Below are 14629 nucleotides of genomic sequence, written 5' to 3'. Positions count from 1 at the left end.
GATATAGTAAAGTGTGCATATTTTGGGACTGGGACAGAAATGGAATCCAAGTAAAGGTTGCAGCATACTCCAAACAACACCAAACCTGTGTTGGCTCGGGCAGGGCTTCCCGAAACCGAATAAAGTTTAAGGATGAAAGTGTTTTGATTCTTGGTTTTGGGTTCTGAATGGCCCACATCCACTGCATACAGTCCTCGTTATTCTACCACAGGTCTTTGTTGTGTTTGTTTACATCAACCTCCCAATGTGCTTTGATATGATTTGTCTCAGAGTTTTGACGGACACATGTAGCGGACAAAGTGCTGTCTCTCCGTTAATTAATTAAGATGACGGCTCAGAGTGGCCGGATGGTAACCGCAAGGTTGCCAGTTCGAACCCGGGCTCCCCCATAGTGAGTGTCGAATTGTCCTTGAGCAAGACGACCACTGACCACCTAATTGCTCCTGATGTGCTGGTTGGACCGTGCACATGCATGGTTTCCGTCGCCATCGGTGTTTGAATGTGTGGGTGAATGTAATGCACAATCTATATGTAAAGCGCCTTGGATAAAGGCGCTTGGATAAAGGCGCTGGATAAAGACTGAATGTCTTCAAGGCAAGTTCAAATATTCTCAACTGCTCAGCACTAGGCACAAAGTCACACCGCTCGTCAGTGCTTTTAACCAAGAGTGCCAAGCGCAGCTACTGGTAGTGCTGGTAGCGATGCATCTCAGTGTGATCATCCCCATGAGTACAAATGTAACCACATGGACCTGTGAGGGTCCATTTGTTAAGATTTGTGCACTGTCAAAGTCACAAATGGATATATGAATACTGGGAACTTTACAGTGTGTTAAGTATAAACCACTTTATTCCAAAGATCCATCCACCGACAAAGAGACGAGTCTTCTCCCCTCCGGTCATTCCGTTCCCATCTGAAACGTGTATGCCGCATTCCTCCTTCTAAATCCGATTTCTGGAGTTATGTTGAGTCTTTCTGTTGGGGGAATCTCTCATGTCACTTTGATCACATCAAGGAACATCGTGGATTGTTGACAAAAAGAAAAAAGGAAAGGAAATGGCCCGAATAATGTGTTTTGGATTCCTTCTTTGTTTTACAAGAAAATATGCAGAAAGTCAAAGTGAAGGGGGTTTTTTTATACTGGACACACACACACATGGACACACACACACATGGACAATGGTATTGGCACGGACATGCACAGTGACATAGACACTCGGGCATAACATCGCAGTCACACACAATTGTATAAACATCAACACGTTTGTGCTTGCATGCACGGTTGCACACAGGCGCGCACACACATACACACACACACATGCGCACAGCCGGTGCCCACTCTTTTTGCGTCCTATGTCTTTGTAAATCAAATCAGAACCCACACTACTCTAACCAGCCCCATATGAGACTGTGTCAAAATCAACTCCATCTTAGCTCCAACATGCTCTGGGCAACAAGGGTAGGCCGTTGTACAACTGATTGTGTGTGTGTGTGTGTGTGTGTGTGTGTGTGTGTGTGCGTGTGTGTGTGTGTGTGTGTGTGTGTGTGTGTGTGTGTGTGTGTGTGTGTGTGTGTGTGTGTGTGTGTGTGTGTGTGTGTGTGTGTGTGTGTGTGTGTGTGTGTGTGTGTGTGTGTGTGTGTGCGCGCGGTTGTGTGAGAAATGATTGTTAGCACTGCTGGTGCTGATATCAAAAGCACATTGAACATCTGCCCGATACTCTCTGTGTGTGTGTGTGCCTGTGTGTGCGCATGCGCACACGTGTGTACGTGTGCATTTGTGTGTGTGTGTGTGTGTGTGCGCGCGAGTGCAGTCCTCTCCCCCGCAGCTGCAGTCACTCACTGTGTGTTTAGTCTACATCACATCTGACACTAGTGGCTTTAAGCATGTTGATGCGCCTTTAATGGCCTCTCTTCATGTGTGTGTGTGTGTGTGCGCGTATGTGCAGAAAGATGGATATAGATTCTATATGAAGTCATGTTTCATATTTTTGGCTGTCACTCACAATTCTTAAAGTGTGCGTGTGTGTGTGTGTGCGTGTGCGTGTGCGCGCGCGTGTGACATGTGTGAGTGCGTGCTACGCGCGTGTGCTGCATGTATTCAGTCCTTTCCAGTCTTTCATCAATAAGTCCATTCGAGGCATGCAGGGTCAGAGCCTTTAAAAGCCTCTCAGAAAAGCATAAATAATCATCCTGCCTCCTTTATTTTGTCTGTGCCTATCTCTCTCTCTCCATCTTCTCTCGGGCTCTCCCTCTCCAACTGGCTCTCTGTACTTCACCCAAAGCTCTCTGTCTGTCTGTCCCCATAACATTTGTTTTCCTTTCTCTCCGTTCAGCCCAGTTTCCTACTAAACCAGGCAGAACCCCCCTGTCTCGCTTCTCTCTCTCTCTCTCTCTCTCTCTCTCTCTCTCTCTCTCTCTCTCTCGCTCTCTCTCTCTCTCTCTCTCTCTCTCGCGCTCTCTCTCTCTCTCTCTCTCGCGCTCTCTCTCTGGTGTGTGTTATCACAGGCCAGCATGTCTCCCGAATGCTGCTGTTCTAATGTGGCCCTCTTAAACGTCACTCATCATTACACACCTGGCACACTGTGTGTGTGTGTGTGTGTGCGTATGCGTGTGCGCGCGTCTGTGTGATTGTGTGGTGATAGTGATTTAAAAGAACATTCCAATCGTTGTTCTCTTCGCCCTTACAGTACATCAGTATTTATCATCAATCCAGCAATTGTCTATTATATTTTATTTTATCATTTTTTATTTTATTTTACTGTATGGTTTATGGATGGTATATGTAGCTTAATGGACTGATGTTTTCAATGTTAAATGTGACATTTCTGCATAAGTACTTTTTACTTTTGGTACTTTAAGTAAATTTTGATGCCAATTCCTTTGTCCTTTTTTCTCTGGTAAGTTTTGAACTCCGTAACAGAGTATTTCTACATTGCAGTATTGATGCTTTTACTCAAGTAAACAAAAACCTTTTTTTTTTTACTTTTTCCACCACTGCACACAAGTGTAAATGTTGTCTGAGGGTTGGTGCCAGAGAGAGAAGAAAGAGGCCATGGGAGTCATCAGAATCACTATGGTTCACCATGTGGTGGAGTCATCGGAATCACTGGTTCACTATGTGGTGGAGTCATCAGAGTCACTATGGTTCACTGTGTGGTGGAGTCCTCAGAATCACTGGTTCAATATGTGGTGGAGTCATCAGAATCACTATGGTTCACTATGTGGTGGAGTCATCAGAATCACTGGTTCACTATGTGGTGGAGTCATCAGAATCACTGGTTCACTATGTGGTGGAGTCATCAGAATCACTATGGTTCACTATGTGGTGGAGTCATCAGAATCACTGGTTCACTATGTGGTGGAGTCATCAGAATCACTGGTTCACTATGTGGTGGAGTCCTCAGAATCACTATGGTTCACTGTGTGGTGGAGTCATCAGAATCACTGGTTCACTATGTGGTGGAGTCATCAGAATCACTATGGTTCACTATGTGGTGTAGTCATCAGAATCACTATGGTTCACCATGTGGTGGAGTCATCAGAATCACTATGGTTCACTGTGTGGTGGAATCATCAGAATCACTGGTTCATTATGTGGTGGAGTCATCAGAATCACTATGGTTCACTATGTGGTGGAGTCATCAGAATCACTGGTTCACTATGTGGTGGAATCATCAGAATCACTGGTTCACTGTGTGGTGGAGTCATCAGAATCACTATGGTTCACTATGTGGTGGAGTCATCAGAATCACTATGGTTCACTATGTGGTGGAGTCATCGGAATCACTGGTTCACTGTGTGGTGGAGTCATCAGAATCACTATGGTTCACTGTGTGGTGGAGTCATCAGAATCACTGGTTCACTATGTGGTGGAGTCATCAGAATCACTATGGTTCACTATGTGGTGGAGTCATCAGAATCACTATGGTTCACTATGTGGTGGAGTCATCAGAATCACTGGTTCACTATGTGGTGGAGTCATCAGAATCACTATGGTTCACTATGTGGTGGAGTCATCAGAATCACTGGTTCACTATGTGGTGGAGTCCTCAGAATCACTGGTTCACTATGTGGTGGAGTCCTCAGAATCACTGGTTCACTATGTGATGGAGTCATCAGAATCACTGGTTCACTATGTGGTGGGCTGGTGGAGGTAGAGCAGCCGCTGCACATGACCTTGCTTATCACGTTACGTTTTATCGGTCCGTTCTGTTTTGGAGGCAGATGCAATTAGAAACAGTTGGCAGCAGGGCCAAAGGAAATGCCATTGGTTCACCAACAGAGACCGTCCTCTGTGGTTCATGATGCTGCAGAAAATTCCATGGTGGAAGAAGATGTTCAAACATAGCAGACCTACAAGCTCGTAGATCTGCTATTTTTCAATAGCTAAATTATAACATAATAACGACCATAGTCGTGGATGTTCCTGACAGAAAGACCGACATAACCGTCAGCTCCACAACTTCTGGTGAGTCGATCAAAACAAATCACACTTGTGTGAAGTGAGGGGCGCCCACTGTATTTATATTGGCCACATGACGTCTTGCGCCGTCCTTTAGGGCCCTAAAGGAACATTAAAGTCCATAACCTTGGCAACAATTTATGTCATAAGTGCTCTAAACAACTATTATAGTCCATAGACTTGGCTGGTTCTGAAGTGTTATAAACTAACATTAAAGTCTATAGACGTGGCTGGTTCTAAAGTTCTCTAAACTAACATTAAAGTCCATAGACTTGGCTGGTTCTAAAGTGTTCTAAACGAACATTAAAGTCCATAGACTTGGCTGGCAAACGGTTGACGTCATAAGTGCTCCAGACAAACATTAAAGTCTGCAGACTTGGCTGGCAAACGTTTTACATCACAAGTTCTCCATAGACAAACATTGTAATATCCTCAAAGTCCATGGACTTTGCTTGCAAAACGATTCACGCCATATAAGTGCTCTAAGCAAACATTAAAAATCCCATAGACTCGGCCGCCGTGATCTTCACAAAGCCATGCGTTGGAGGCCCCTCGAAAAAGGAAAAGGGGTTCTTGGCATCGGCGAGCCTCGCCGATGCTGAGTAGGAGTATTTTAGTCTGCTATCGACCTGATCCCAGCATCGGTATCGCTGCCCTCCTACAATGAAGGGACAGCTGAGAGGAGGAGAAGGGAGGACAGTGGTGGAACATTTAAATCAATGGCACATCTGACCCTGACACTCTGTGTGTGTGTGTGTGTGTGTGTGTGTGTGTGTGTGTGTGTGTGTGTGTGTGTGTGTGAAGCATATCAAGTTCATCACATTTGAGCAACTGGATCCTCCATTACTGCTCTCAGCACCACACATCATCCATTTCTGTAACTATATCACAACACGTGCACACACACACATGCACACACTCACAGAGTTTGTCTGCTTCTGTTTCATGGACACTACAACTTGGTGTACTAATTTCAAAGACGAAGTATGAATTATACATTATTTTCCAGTATGGACATTTTATATTTGTGTTACCTGTAATCATTTTGATAATATTTCTATGATATTGGACAGAGGGGTGTCTTTTACTGGATGCCTGGATACGATCTGTAACATAGCCCACCCAAACCCTCTCTCTCTCTCTCTCTCTCTCTCTCACACAGTCTCACGCACACGCACACTTTCTAAAATATGCATACACACTCACATTCTCAAAACATGCATACACCCTTTCTTGAACACACACACGCGCGCGCAAACACACGCACGCATGCACACACACTGTGACACACACACACGCTGACACACACACACACACACACACACACACACACACACACACACACACACACACAGTATTGGTAGTGATTATGTGCTGAGTGTGGGCCCACCAGCAGTAGAGGCCCCCAGACTCCTGGTACCCCTTAAATACTAACACACTCCAGTGGAAAAATGAGCTGGGTCACACACACACACACACACACACACACACACACACACACACACACACACACCTGAAATCGGAGCCCAGCAGCCACCCACCCACCACACGATCAGAAGGTACAGAGACAGCATGTATGCCTCTTCATAAATCAACACATTTTGTCTCCCATTTCTCTCTGGCCTTTGTGTCCTTGTGTCCTCTCCAGTCCTCTCTTTCTCACCTCTCCGTGTTATCATCTTTATACTTTTTGCTTGTTTGTTTGTTTGTTTTTTAATAAAAGGGGCTATTCAGAACGTGTGAACATTGGGGATTAGTGGAATGAAAACATAGGGTTGAGGTCGAGGGTGGACCAAACAGGCCAACATCCTGTTATCCACACTCTATTGGGCGGCGCCCCCAGAGGCAAATTCAAAAGGAAACAACCAGTAGAGGGTGCTGTTTTTTTACCTTTTTATTTAAATAAATTGATAAAAGGGTCATATTTCTGTAGTCTTCCCTTAACCACTTCTGCCCTACTTTCCAAAATGGTGAAAATTACAGCTCAGGGTACATGTATACAAGCTCAAAACTTGAGCGTTGTGTGCTTGTAGATCTGCTATTTACATGTCTCCCCACGTTGTTGTTCATGTCACTTTGTAACTTAGCATTTTCAAGTTGCTACAGATAACGAGGCAAAATAAATCACTGTCGGTGGGCAAAGCTGTCGTACCGCAAAGTATATAAATTACAATTTATAGGTGTTGCTGGAACATGAGTAAGCATGGGAGGATCCGGAGAGAGAGATTAAGCCTAATTTATAGTCTGACTGTGGTATGATAGTGTCATTACCAGCAAGAAGTAATTTTATAGCTAACAATGTGTGACGTCATGACAAGAACAGAAAAACAGTTGTTATAGTGCAAGTGATAATTTTGTGTAATATTAATTTATTTTAAAACTAAATCAAACTTTGGTAGAAGTCTGTGTTATGCATACTTGCCATGATGTAACAACAAATATTGGTAAGATATCTTTAGTCCTTTCTTTATTCTTTCCTTCTTTAAAAAAATCACACTCGTGTGAACTGAGTGATTCAACTCCCCCCCCCCTTCCTCTCTCTCTCTCTCTCTCTCTCTCTCTCTCTCTCTCTCATATTAGCAGGCAACAGTGCAGCACTCTCTCTCTCTCTCTCTGTTTCTGGCACAACAGCGCCCCTACTGGTACTAATAGCCATACTGGTGCTCATTAACCAACACATAGGCACATAGGTGAACACGGACATTGCTGTTCCACTCAAAAATGATGAAAACGTCAACTTCCTGTTGATATTATGCTATTTGCATTAGAAAAGATCTTGAGATTCTGGATCCTGAGCTTATTCCTAATTCAAATAAGGTTCTGTAGCACACAGTACAACCCAAACCTCTACCAAAGTTTAAATGTACTCATTTATTGCATTTAGTGAATAGAGGGAATCTGCCCGTGGCACCCCAGCAATAGAAGAGGAAATTGAGATCATTTCACCTACAATGTAAAGTGATTTCTTCCAAGCCCCTGTAGTGTAATAATGGGAATTCTGTGGCTGAACGAAAGGTTGTGATGAAGATTGAAACGTATACCGTGGAATGTTGGGACAAAGCCTCGTGCACAATATGGCGTGTGTGTGCCTATTGTGAAACGCTATGCGTAGCCCCATTTTGTGGTCGGCCTAGCAGCTTTGTGTAAACCACAACGAAATGCAGACATCCTAGCCACACCTTGTAGAATACAAGCATTTCCATCGTATCTGTTCCTTTGAATATAGTTAGTTTAGTATGCCTACTATATATATATATATATATATATATATATATATATATATAAACAATGTATCAAGTTATAAAAAACATGAAACACATGGCATGGTATTTGGGGTTTATAGCCGAGGCAAATTTGCGAGGATTTTACAGTAGAGATTGGTATCAAATGTTATACAATTTTAAAGACGGCGTGCCATGATTTTTCAGCCCCTAAAACATGATCATCAGGTATTATGATTGTATTAGGAGGAAGATGTTTTTCAAGAAAGTGTTTTTATGTGGCCACACCCACCAGTTCATTAAGTATACCTGGTTTACACCTTAATTAGCACCACCCATCTGAACTTAAGCCGTGCCCACAACTGTTGTTGTATGATAATAAGGGGAGGGGCTAATTGTTGTTGTGTCACTAAAGTGGTATATATATATATTATTTGCATATTATAACCACGCCTGGGAGGGTCTATTAGAGCGTTAACTCCATAGACACATACAAAACAGAACAATTACAAAGCTATGGCACCCCGTCTTTAACCCATTTTGGGCGGGAACCCCTTTTGGTGTTAGCATTATGCTATGCTTTAGCTATTGAAAAATAGCAGATCTACAAGCTCATATGAGCTCATACTTGTCTGCTATGTCTAACCTAATGCATATCAAGCTGGGGGTCCGTGACATTCTAAAGGTTGAGAATCTCTGCCCTGCTGTATGTGGGACACGCCGCACGGTCGCTGAGGCACCCCGCTTCTTGTCTCCTGACTGAGGAGGAAGGAGAAATAGGGATAGAGAGACTTCTCAGGGTGAGGTCCAACCAGGGGACCCTCCGGGGTTTCTCCAAAATGGTCCCTCACATGTTGTCCATGAGAGTTATGGGGGGAGAGAGTTAGGAGAGTAAGACAGAGGTATAAAGGAGAGAGGAAAGCAGGAATGAGGTAGTTGGCAGGGACCCCGTCCACTCCCAGCTGTCTCATACATAGTTTGTACACAAGCAGTGTCCTGTTACGTCCACACTGTCCTCCCTGCTGCCAACTGAGCACTTTCCAGTTCCGTGTGTGTGTGTGTGTGTGTGTGTGTGTGTGTGTGTGTGTGTGTGTGTGTGTGTGTGTGTGTTTGAGTCCAATCTTCGTGCCGTGTGTATGTGTGTGTGTGCGTGCGTGTGCGATGTGCATGCATGCCCGCCCACCTGTCCTTTCCGTCACGGGGCGGGGGACAGCTGCGGTGTCCGTTTGGCGTCAGGCTGCCACGGCGACGTACATCCATCACTGACGATGTCCAGCTGGTCCACATACGAGTACGCGCGCGCACACACACACACACACACACACACACGCGCGCACAAACACATACTCCTATCCATCAGCTGCTGTGGAAAGATTCCTAAATGACACACACACACACACACACACACAACCATACACTACTATCTCTCTCACTCACTCACACACACACACACACACACACACACACACACACACACACACACACACATACACAGTCACACACATGCACACACATTCCACTTAGTCTCACTGTATTGTTCACAAGCACACAACAATACGTTAACGTGTAAGTAACACAGACACGAGCACTGTGCCGACACTCACACTGGCCCTCGTGCCAGTTTGGTATACTCAGTTAATAACTTTCCGTGTAATAATTGCAAAGTGAATTTTAAACGGTGCAACTCGACTATAGGTGTCTAGACATCCTGGGAGGCGGGACATTGCTATGCCAGCATGCATGCAATGGACTGAGGAAGGCTTGTCCGGCCAGTCTGACTGACGTGACGTGCTGTCCAGTCCCACCGAGGCTCAGGCAGTTTCACGAGGCAGGGTGTTAGGGCGTTAACAGCTCCCCGCGGACCTACCTGATTTACTAGGGGGTGAAGTAAGTGTGTGTGCGTGTGTGTGTGCGCGTGTGTGCATGTGAGTGCGTGTTTTTTATGAACAGTGGGCAGAGTATCCAAACCTGTAGATTTAGGGCATAATTATTCTCACACTTTTCCAGCCCCCTTATTTCCTTCCCTGCTCCCTTTCTCGTCTTACTTCCCCCCCCCCCTCACTTTCCCCTCGGTTTACATGTTTTTTTCTCAACACACCTCTGTTTCTGTTCCCTTATTTCCTCCCCCAGCTCCCCTCCTTCTTGCCTCTCTTGTTTCCCCTCATTTGTATGTTTTATACTTACAGTATACACCCCCCCCCCCCCTCTCTCTCTCTCTGAGTTAGCCCCCAGGGTCTCTCACTCAACAGGGGACTTAGCCCACGTGCTGCAGTCCACCTGGGACCTCTATTAAAACCTCATTTATTAACACTTTGTCAGGCATATGCAGTACACGCCTGCGTGCGTGCACACACACACACACACACACAGAGCAAGATACATACACCCCAAACACGGATGAATATGCCTGCACATGCACACAAGACGCCTGCAGATAAACATTTGAGGTTTTCTGTTTTCTGAGATTCTCTTTTTCTCACACGCTGCTGCTGCTTGACAGTTTCCTCCTTTGTTTCCCCCCCTTCTCTCTTTTCCATCGGCCTCTCTCTTCTTCTCCTCTTTGTCTGCAGTTTCCTCTCTCTGGTGGGCGATAGCGTGGAGCACATCGGGAGCGCGGAGCTGCGGCGTCGCGTGGAGAGCCAGGTCAAGGCCAGCGGCGTGGAGGAACTGGCCCGGACCCTGGACACCAGCCCGGAGACCCTCAAGCTCATCATCGACGGACTGACGCAGCCGCCCGGCTTCGACATACGACAGGGTATGAGAGTTGTTCCGAGTCCCCCCCCCCCCCCCCAAAAACACCCTGTTTTCAACGTAACGGCAAACCAGCCTGATTGTTCCCAGCATCACTGGAGGCTGAGTTTCCATCGCTTTGGCCACTTGAATCGCATCCCTCTTAAGGTTTTGGTGCGATGCTGTGATTTTAGCCTGTGATTCTTTCTCTTTTCTTTTCCTTTTTTCTTTTTTTTTACCAAGCGTAAAGTGACCACAAAGTCGTCGCTTGATTTGTTTAAAACAAAAAGAAGAAAAATGAAGAAAAGGAAAAAAAATACATAAAATGTTGGGTTTACAATATCGTCGAGTTTTTATAATGATGTCTGGAAGAAAACATGAAAAACTATCAGACATAAAAAAAATGTTCCATAAACATGCTGCAAGTTTTTTAAGTATTTTTCGTCCCGTTTCCAAGTTGGACGATCTCTCTCTTGACCCCCCCCCCACTGTTCTTTACGGGTCCCTAGTGGCTGACGGAAAGCTGGCCTCCATGTCGGTCGGCTAGAGTTGTCGAGTAACCGTTCAGCCGGTCAGCCGGTTACAATGCTCAGTGTCTCTTCTCCTTGTCTATATTATAATAGGCCATGTCCCGCAGCGTAACATCATACGCTCCCATAGTGTCCGACGAAGCCCCGACAAAGGCCTGCAGTGTGTGCACTTTCAGACCTGCTATGTGTGTAATGGCTCTAGCAGACTGTGGGTGGGTTAGATAGAGGCTGTCTCTACTGTCAAACACATGGGAGATCAACACAATGTTATACTTGGTCGCGCGCCGGCGTAAATAATAGCCAAACTGAATGTGTTGTGAGCGTGTGTCAGGTATTGCAGTACAGTACACACACATGCACACGTACTGTACACGCACATACTGTACACCAGTGGTTCCCAAATCAACATTTATTAGGCCACGGACCCCCCCCCCCCCATTTGAAAACATATGCCAGTGACCCCCGATAAGGAGAAGATAAGTGATTCCAAAACATATTAATTTCATGGACCCCCCCCCCCCCCCTTCCCAGTTTCACACGATCCCCGATTTAATGGCATGTCTATCTCTGGTACCCCCAATTTATAGTGTAAAACCACTGTTCATTTAACTCTGAGAGTGTTAAAAATGGAACCAAATGAACCATTTTGGTTCCATTTGTACACTCTGAGTTACAGACTCATAAGGGTCCATTTGGTTCCTACTGTAACTATATCTAACCCATTCTGGGCGGGAACCCCTTTTGGTGTTTTAATGAAGCATTATGTTATACTTTAGCTATTGAAAAATAGCAGATCTATACGAGCTTGTAGGTCTGCTATTTTTGAAAAATCGGGAAAATGCGGCACAAATCTTTGAATATATATTCTTTCAGAAGATGTTTTTTGTAATTTCGATGTCAGGTCTAAATGGGCTAACTGAGCTATAGGTACGCCCTGGGACTCCCTCAAGTACCCCTATAGGGGTCCCCGGGACCCCACTTTGGGAACCCATGCTGTACACAACATGTTTGTCTGCTTTTCTCATAGACTCTCATGGGTCTTTTATACAAACACAAATTGTTTCCTTTAACTGACTCATCCCTTTTTCAAGTTTCCACTTTTGCCACACGTGTTTACATGACCCATGTTTAATTACCTGTGCATGTTCCTGTATCCATCTGGGTCTTGTGATGAGCACATTATTTTCAAAGTTACCATTGCAACAGACTGTTATAGCCCTGAAGTCAGAGAAAGTCAAAATTTACAAATAGACAAGACTACAACAAACCTTTGGCAGATGAGTTCGACTATTTAGTTTAAAATGCCCTTTTTTTTCCTCCTCCCAACGTCGACATCCGATCGGCCACACACGCGCGGTGGCTTAATGGTGTAATTGTTGCCAGCCGTGGTTGTACTGAGCCCCAGTGGCCGTCGATGCGGATCGCCATGCGAAGTATAGAAAAAATGCAAAAAGCTGGGGCAACACTTGTGTTTCGGCCAGCAGGCCTGGACTGACCAACTTGTGTTCCTCGGAAAAGAAGCGATGCGTCGTACCGGGTTCATCCCCGGGTTGGGGCCGATTGGGTTTCAACCCACAGCGGTGCGGCCTCCCCGGGCCAACGCTCAGCTGAGCAAACAGATGGGGGGGGGGGGGGGGGTGGGGTGCCGGGGGCCGGGGCTACCGCGTGAAATCAGTGCTATACGGGGAGTATAATTGGACCCGACTATTTCCTGGAGCTCCCTATGTTTGTGTTAACGCCACGGAAAGGAAAGGATCTCTCGAAAAACAGCCACCCTGAACGGAAAGCGGAGCATGGAGGAGAAAGGCAAGGCGAGGGAATGCTGGAAGTATGCGGTGGAAAGGATCGGGTTGCCGCTGAGAAATATGATGTCTGGTTCATCATCCTTTTCTGTCCCCTCTCTCTCTCTCCTCTCTCTTTCTCTTCCTCCCTCCCTCCATCATTTCCCCACCACCACACGCTGCCGGCACACATTTCATGCCCTCATGTCTTCTGTCTTCCCTTCCCTCCCTTCGTTTAGTCTCATCTCCTTTGCTGCCTCCCCCCCCTCCCACCTCCCCTCCCCCTGTCTCCTCTACCGAAGCCTTCCCATCGCTCCATTCCCATTCTTTGTGCTCCTACTTTTTCCTCATCTGTCAAATACTCTTAGGTTATTTTTCTCCCCATCTTTCTCTTTGTCTCTCTCTCTCACTTTATTTATCTATCTTTCACGTTTCCTCCCTTATCTCTCTCTTATCCCTCTCACTCTCTCTCTCTCTCTCTCTGTGTATTTGTCCCTCTTAGGCATGTAACGATACACTCAACTCACGATACGATACGTATCACGATATGAGGTTCACGATGATGATTTTCATGATATTTTCAACACAATGATTTTCCAGACAAATTTATCTTCCCCCCCCCAAAGCTTTTTTTCACAATTTGTATTTAACTACATTGCAAAGATAATTGCCTTCCTTGATGTATTAATGAGCATCAATAACGACCATCACCTGGGCACAGTCACAGACACATATACAGCTCCCCTCTCCAGGCCTCTACTGTCTCATTTCTCTCCAAAAATCATGTGAATATGATGGAATAATGATTACAGCTGACATGTCTTATCACACACTAGCCTCGATTTTTATTTATTTTTATAAATCGATACATATCGTCGCGATATACGATATATCGTTACATGCCTAGTCCCTCTCTCTCTCTCTCTGCCCCCAGGCTTTGAGCAGGCGGACTTCAAGCGCGGCGTGGTGTCCATGAGCGACCTGAGGGTGGGCGCCGTGCTGACGGGCCGCGTCGACAACGCCACGCTCTTCGGCGCCTTCGTGGACATCGGTGTGGGCCGCGCGGGCCTCATCCACAAGAGCAACATCACCGCCGGCAAGCTGCCCGCCGACAGCCGCCGCCGCAGCCTGGCCCTGGGGCCCGGCGAGCGTGTGGAAGTGCGGGTGCTCAACGTGGACGCCCAGCGGGGCCGCATCGGCCTGGACCTCATCAGAGTGCTCCGATAAAGAAGAAGCAACCGACCCGCGATGAGGTAGTGGTGTGGTGTGTCAGTGTTGTTTTCGTCGACTACCTTTTTTCACTGGCGAAAATGAAATGGTAACTAAATGAAGACTAAGCTATGATGACTAAAACTAAGACTAAATATACTGACAATTTCGTCGACAAATAAAAACTAGACTAAAATGTTAGGAAGTGACTAGTGGACAAGAGATCCAGTATAAGTAATTTTACACTTGGTTGCATGCTATAAAATATTTTCAGCAAGTGTAAAAACACTCATTAAGACGGCATCAAGACCCGCCAAAATACATTTTAGTCGACTAAATCAACTGTAGATTTAGTCGACTAAAATCTTATGACATTTAGTCGACTAAAACTAGACTAACACTAAGACATTCCAGGTGACTAAAATGTGACTAAAAAATGAAGTTTCAGTCCAAAGACTATGACTAAACTAAAATAGAAATTTGCTGCCAAAAACAACACTGGTAGTGGGGTGTGTGTGTGTGTGTGGGACACGTGGTTCTTCTCACAGAGAGAAAAGATCACTTTTTTTGAGTATTACACACATGGGAATAGCAGATCTACTATAGCTCACAACACGTCGTGTGACAAAGTACTGTATGTACTGTTTAAGTGTTTAGTTCTGAGTGTAGAAATCGAACCTGATGAATACATATACT

At 45.5% G+C, this 14629-nt stretch overlaps 1 protein-coding gene across 2 annotated transcripts in view; it reads left to right on the top strand.

Annotated features, from left to right (window-relative positions):
- The window catches only part of srbd1 (S1 RNA binding domain 1), a 94558-nt gene extending 80574 nt beyond the window's left edge, over positions 1 to 13984 (top strand). For both annotated transcript variants that reach the window (XM_083775678.1, XM_083775677.1), the window contains 2 exons: positions 10254 to 10438; positions 13659 to 13984. In XM_083775678.1, coding sequence (XP_083631804.1) covers positions 10254 to 10438; positions 13659 to 13951 — 478 coding nt within the window. In that variant the 3' untranslated portion in view covers positions 13952 to 13984. The remainder of the gene's footprint in view (positions 1 to 10253; positions 10439 to 13658) is intronic.
- The last annotated feature ends 645 nt before the right edge of the window (positions 13985 to 14629 follow it).

The sequence above is a fragment of the Protomyctophum parallelum genome (genome assembly GCF_964188405.1).
Source record: "Protomyctophum parallelum genome assembly, chromosome: 10".
Lineage (NCBI taxonomy): Eukaryota > Metazoa > Chordata > Actinopteri > Myctophiformes > Myctophidae > Protomyctophum > Protomyctophum parallelum.
The sequence above is the reverse complement of the archived record's forward strand: the minus strand, read 5'-3'. Positions and strand labels throughout refer to the sequence as shown.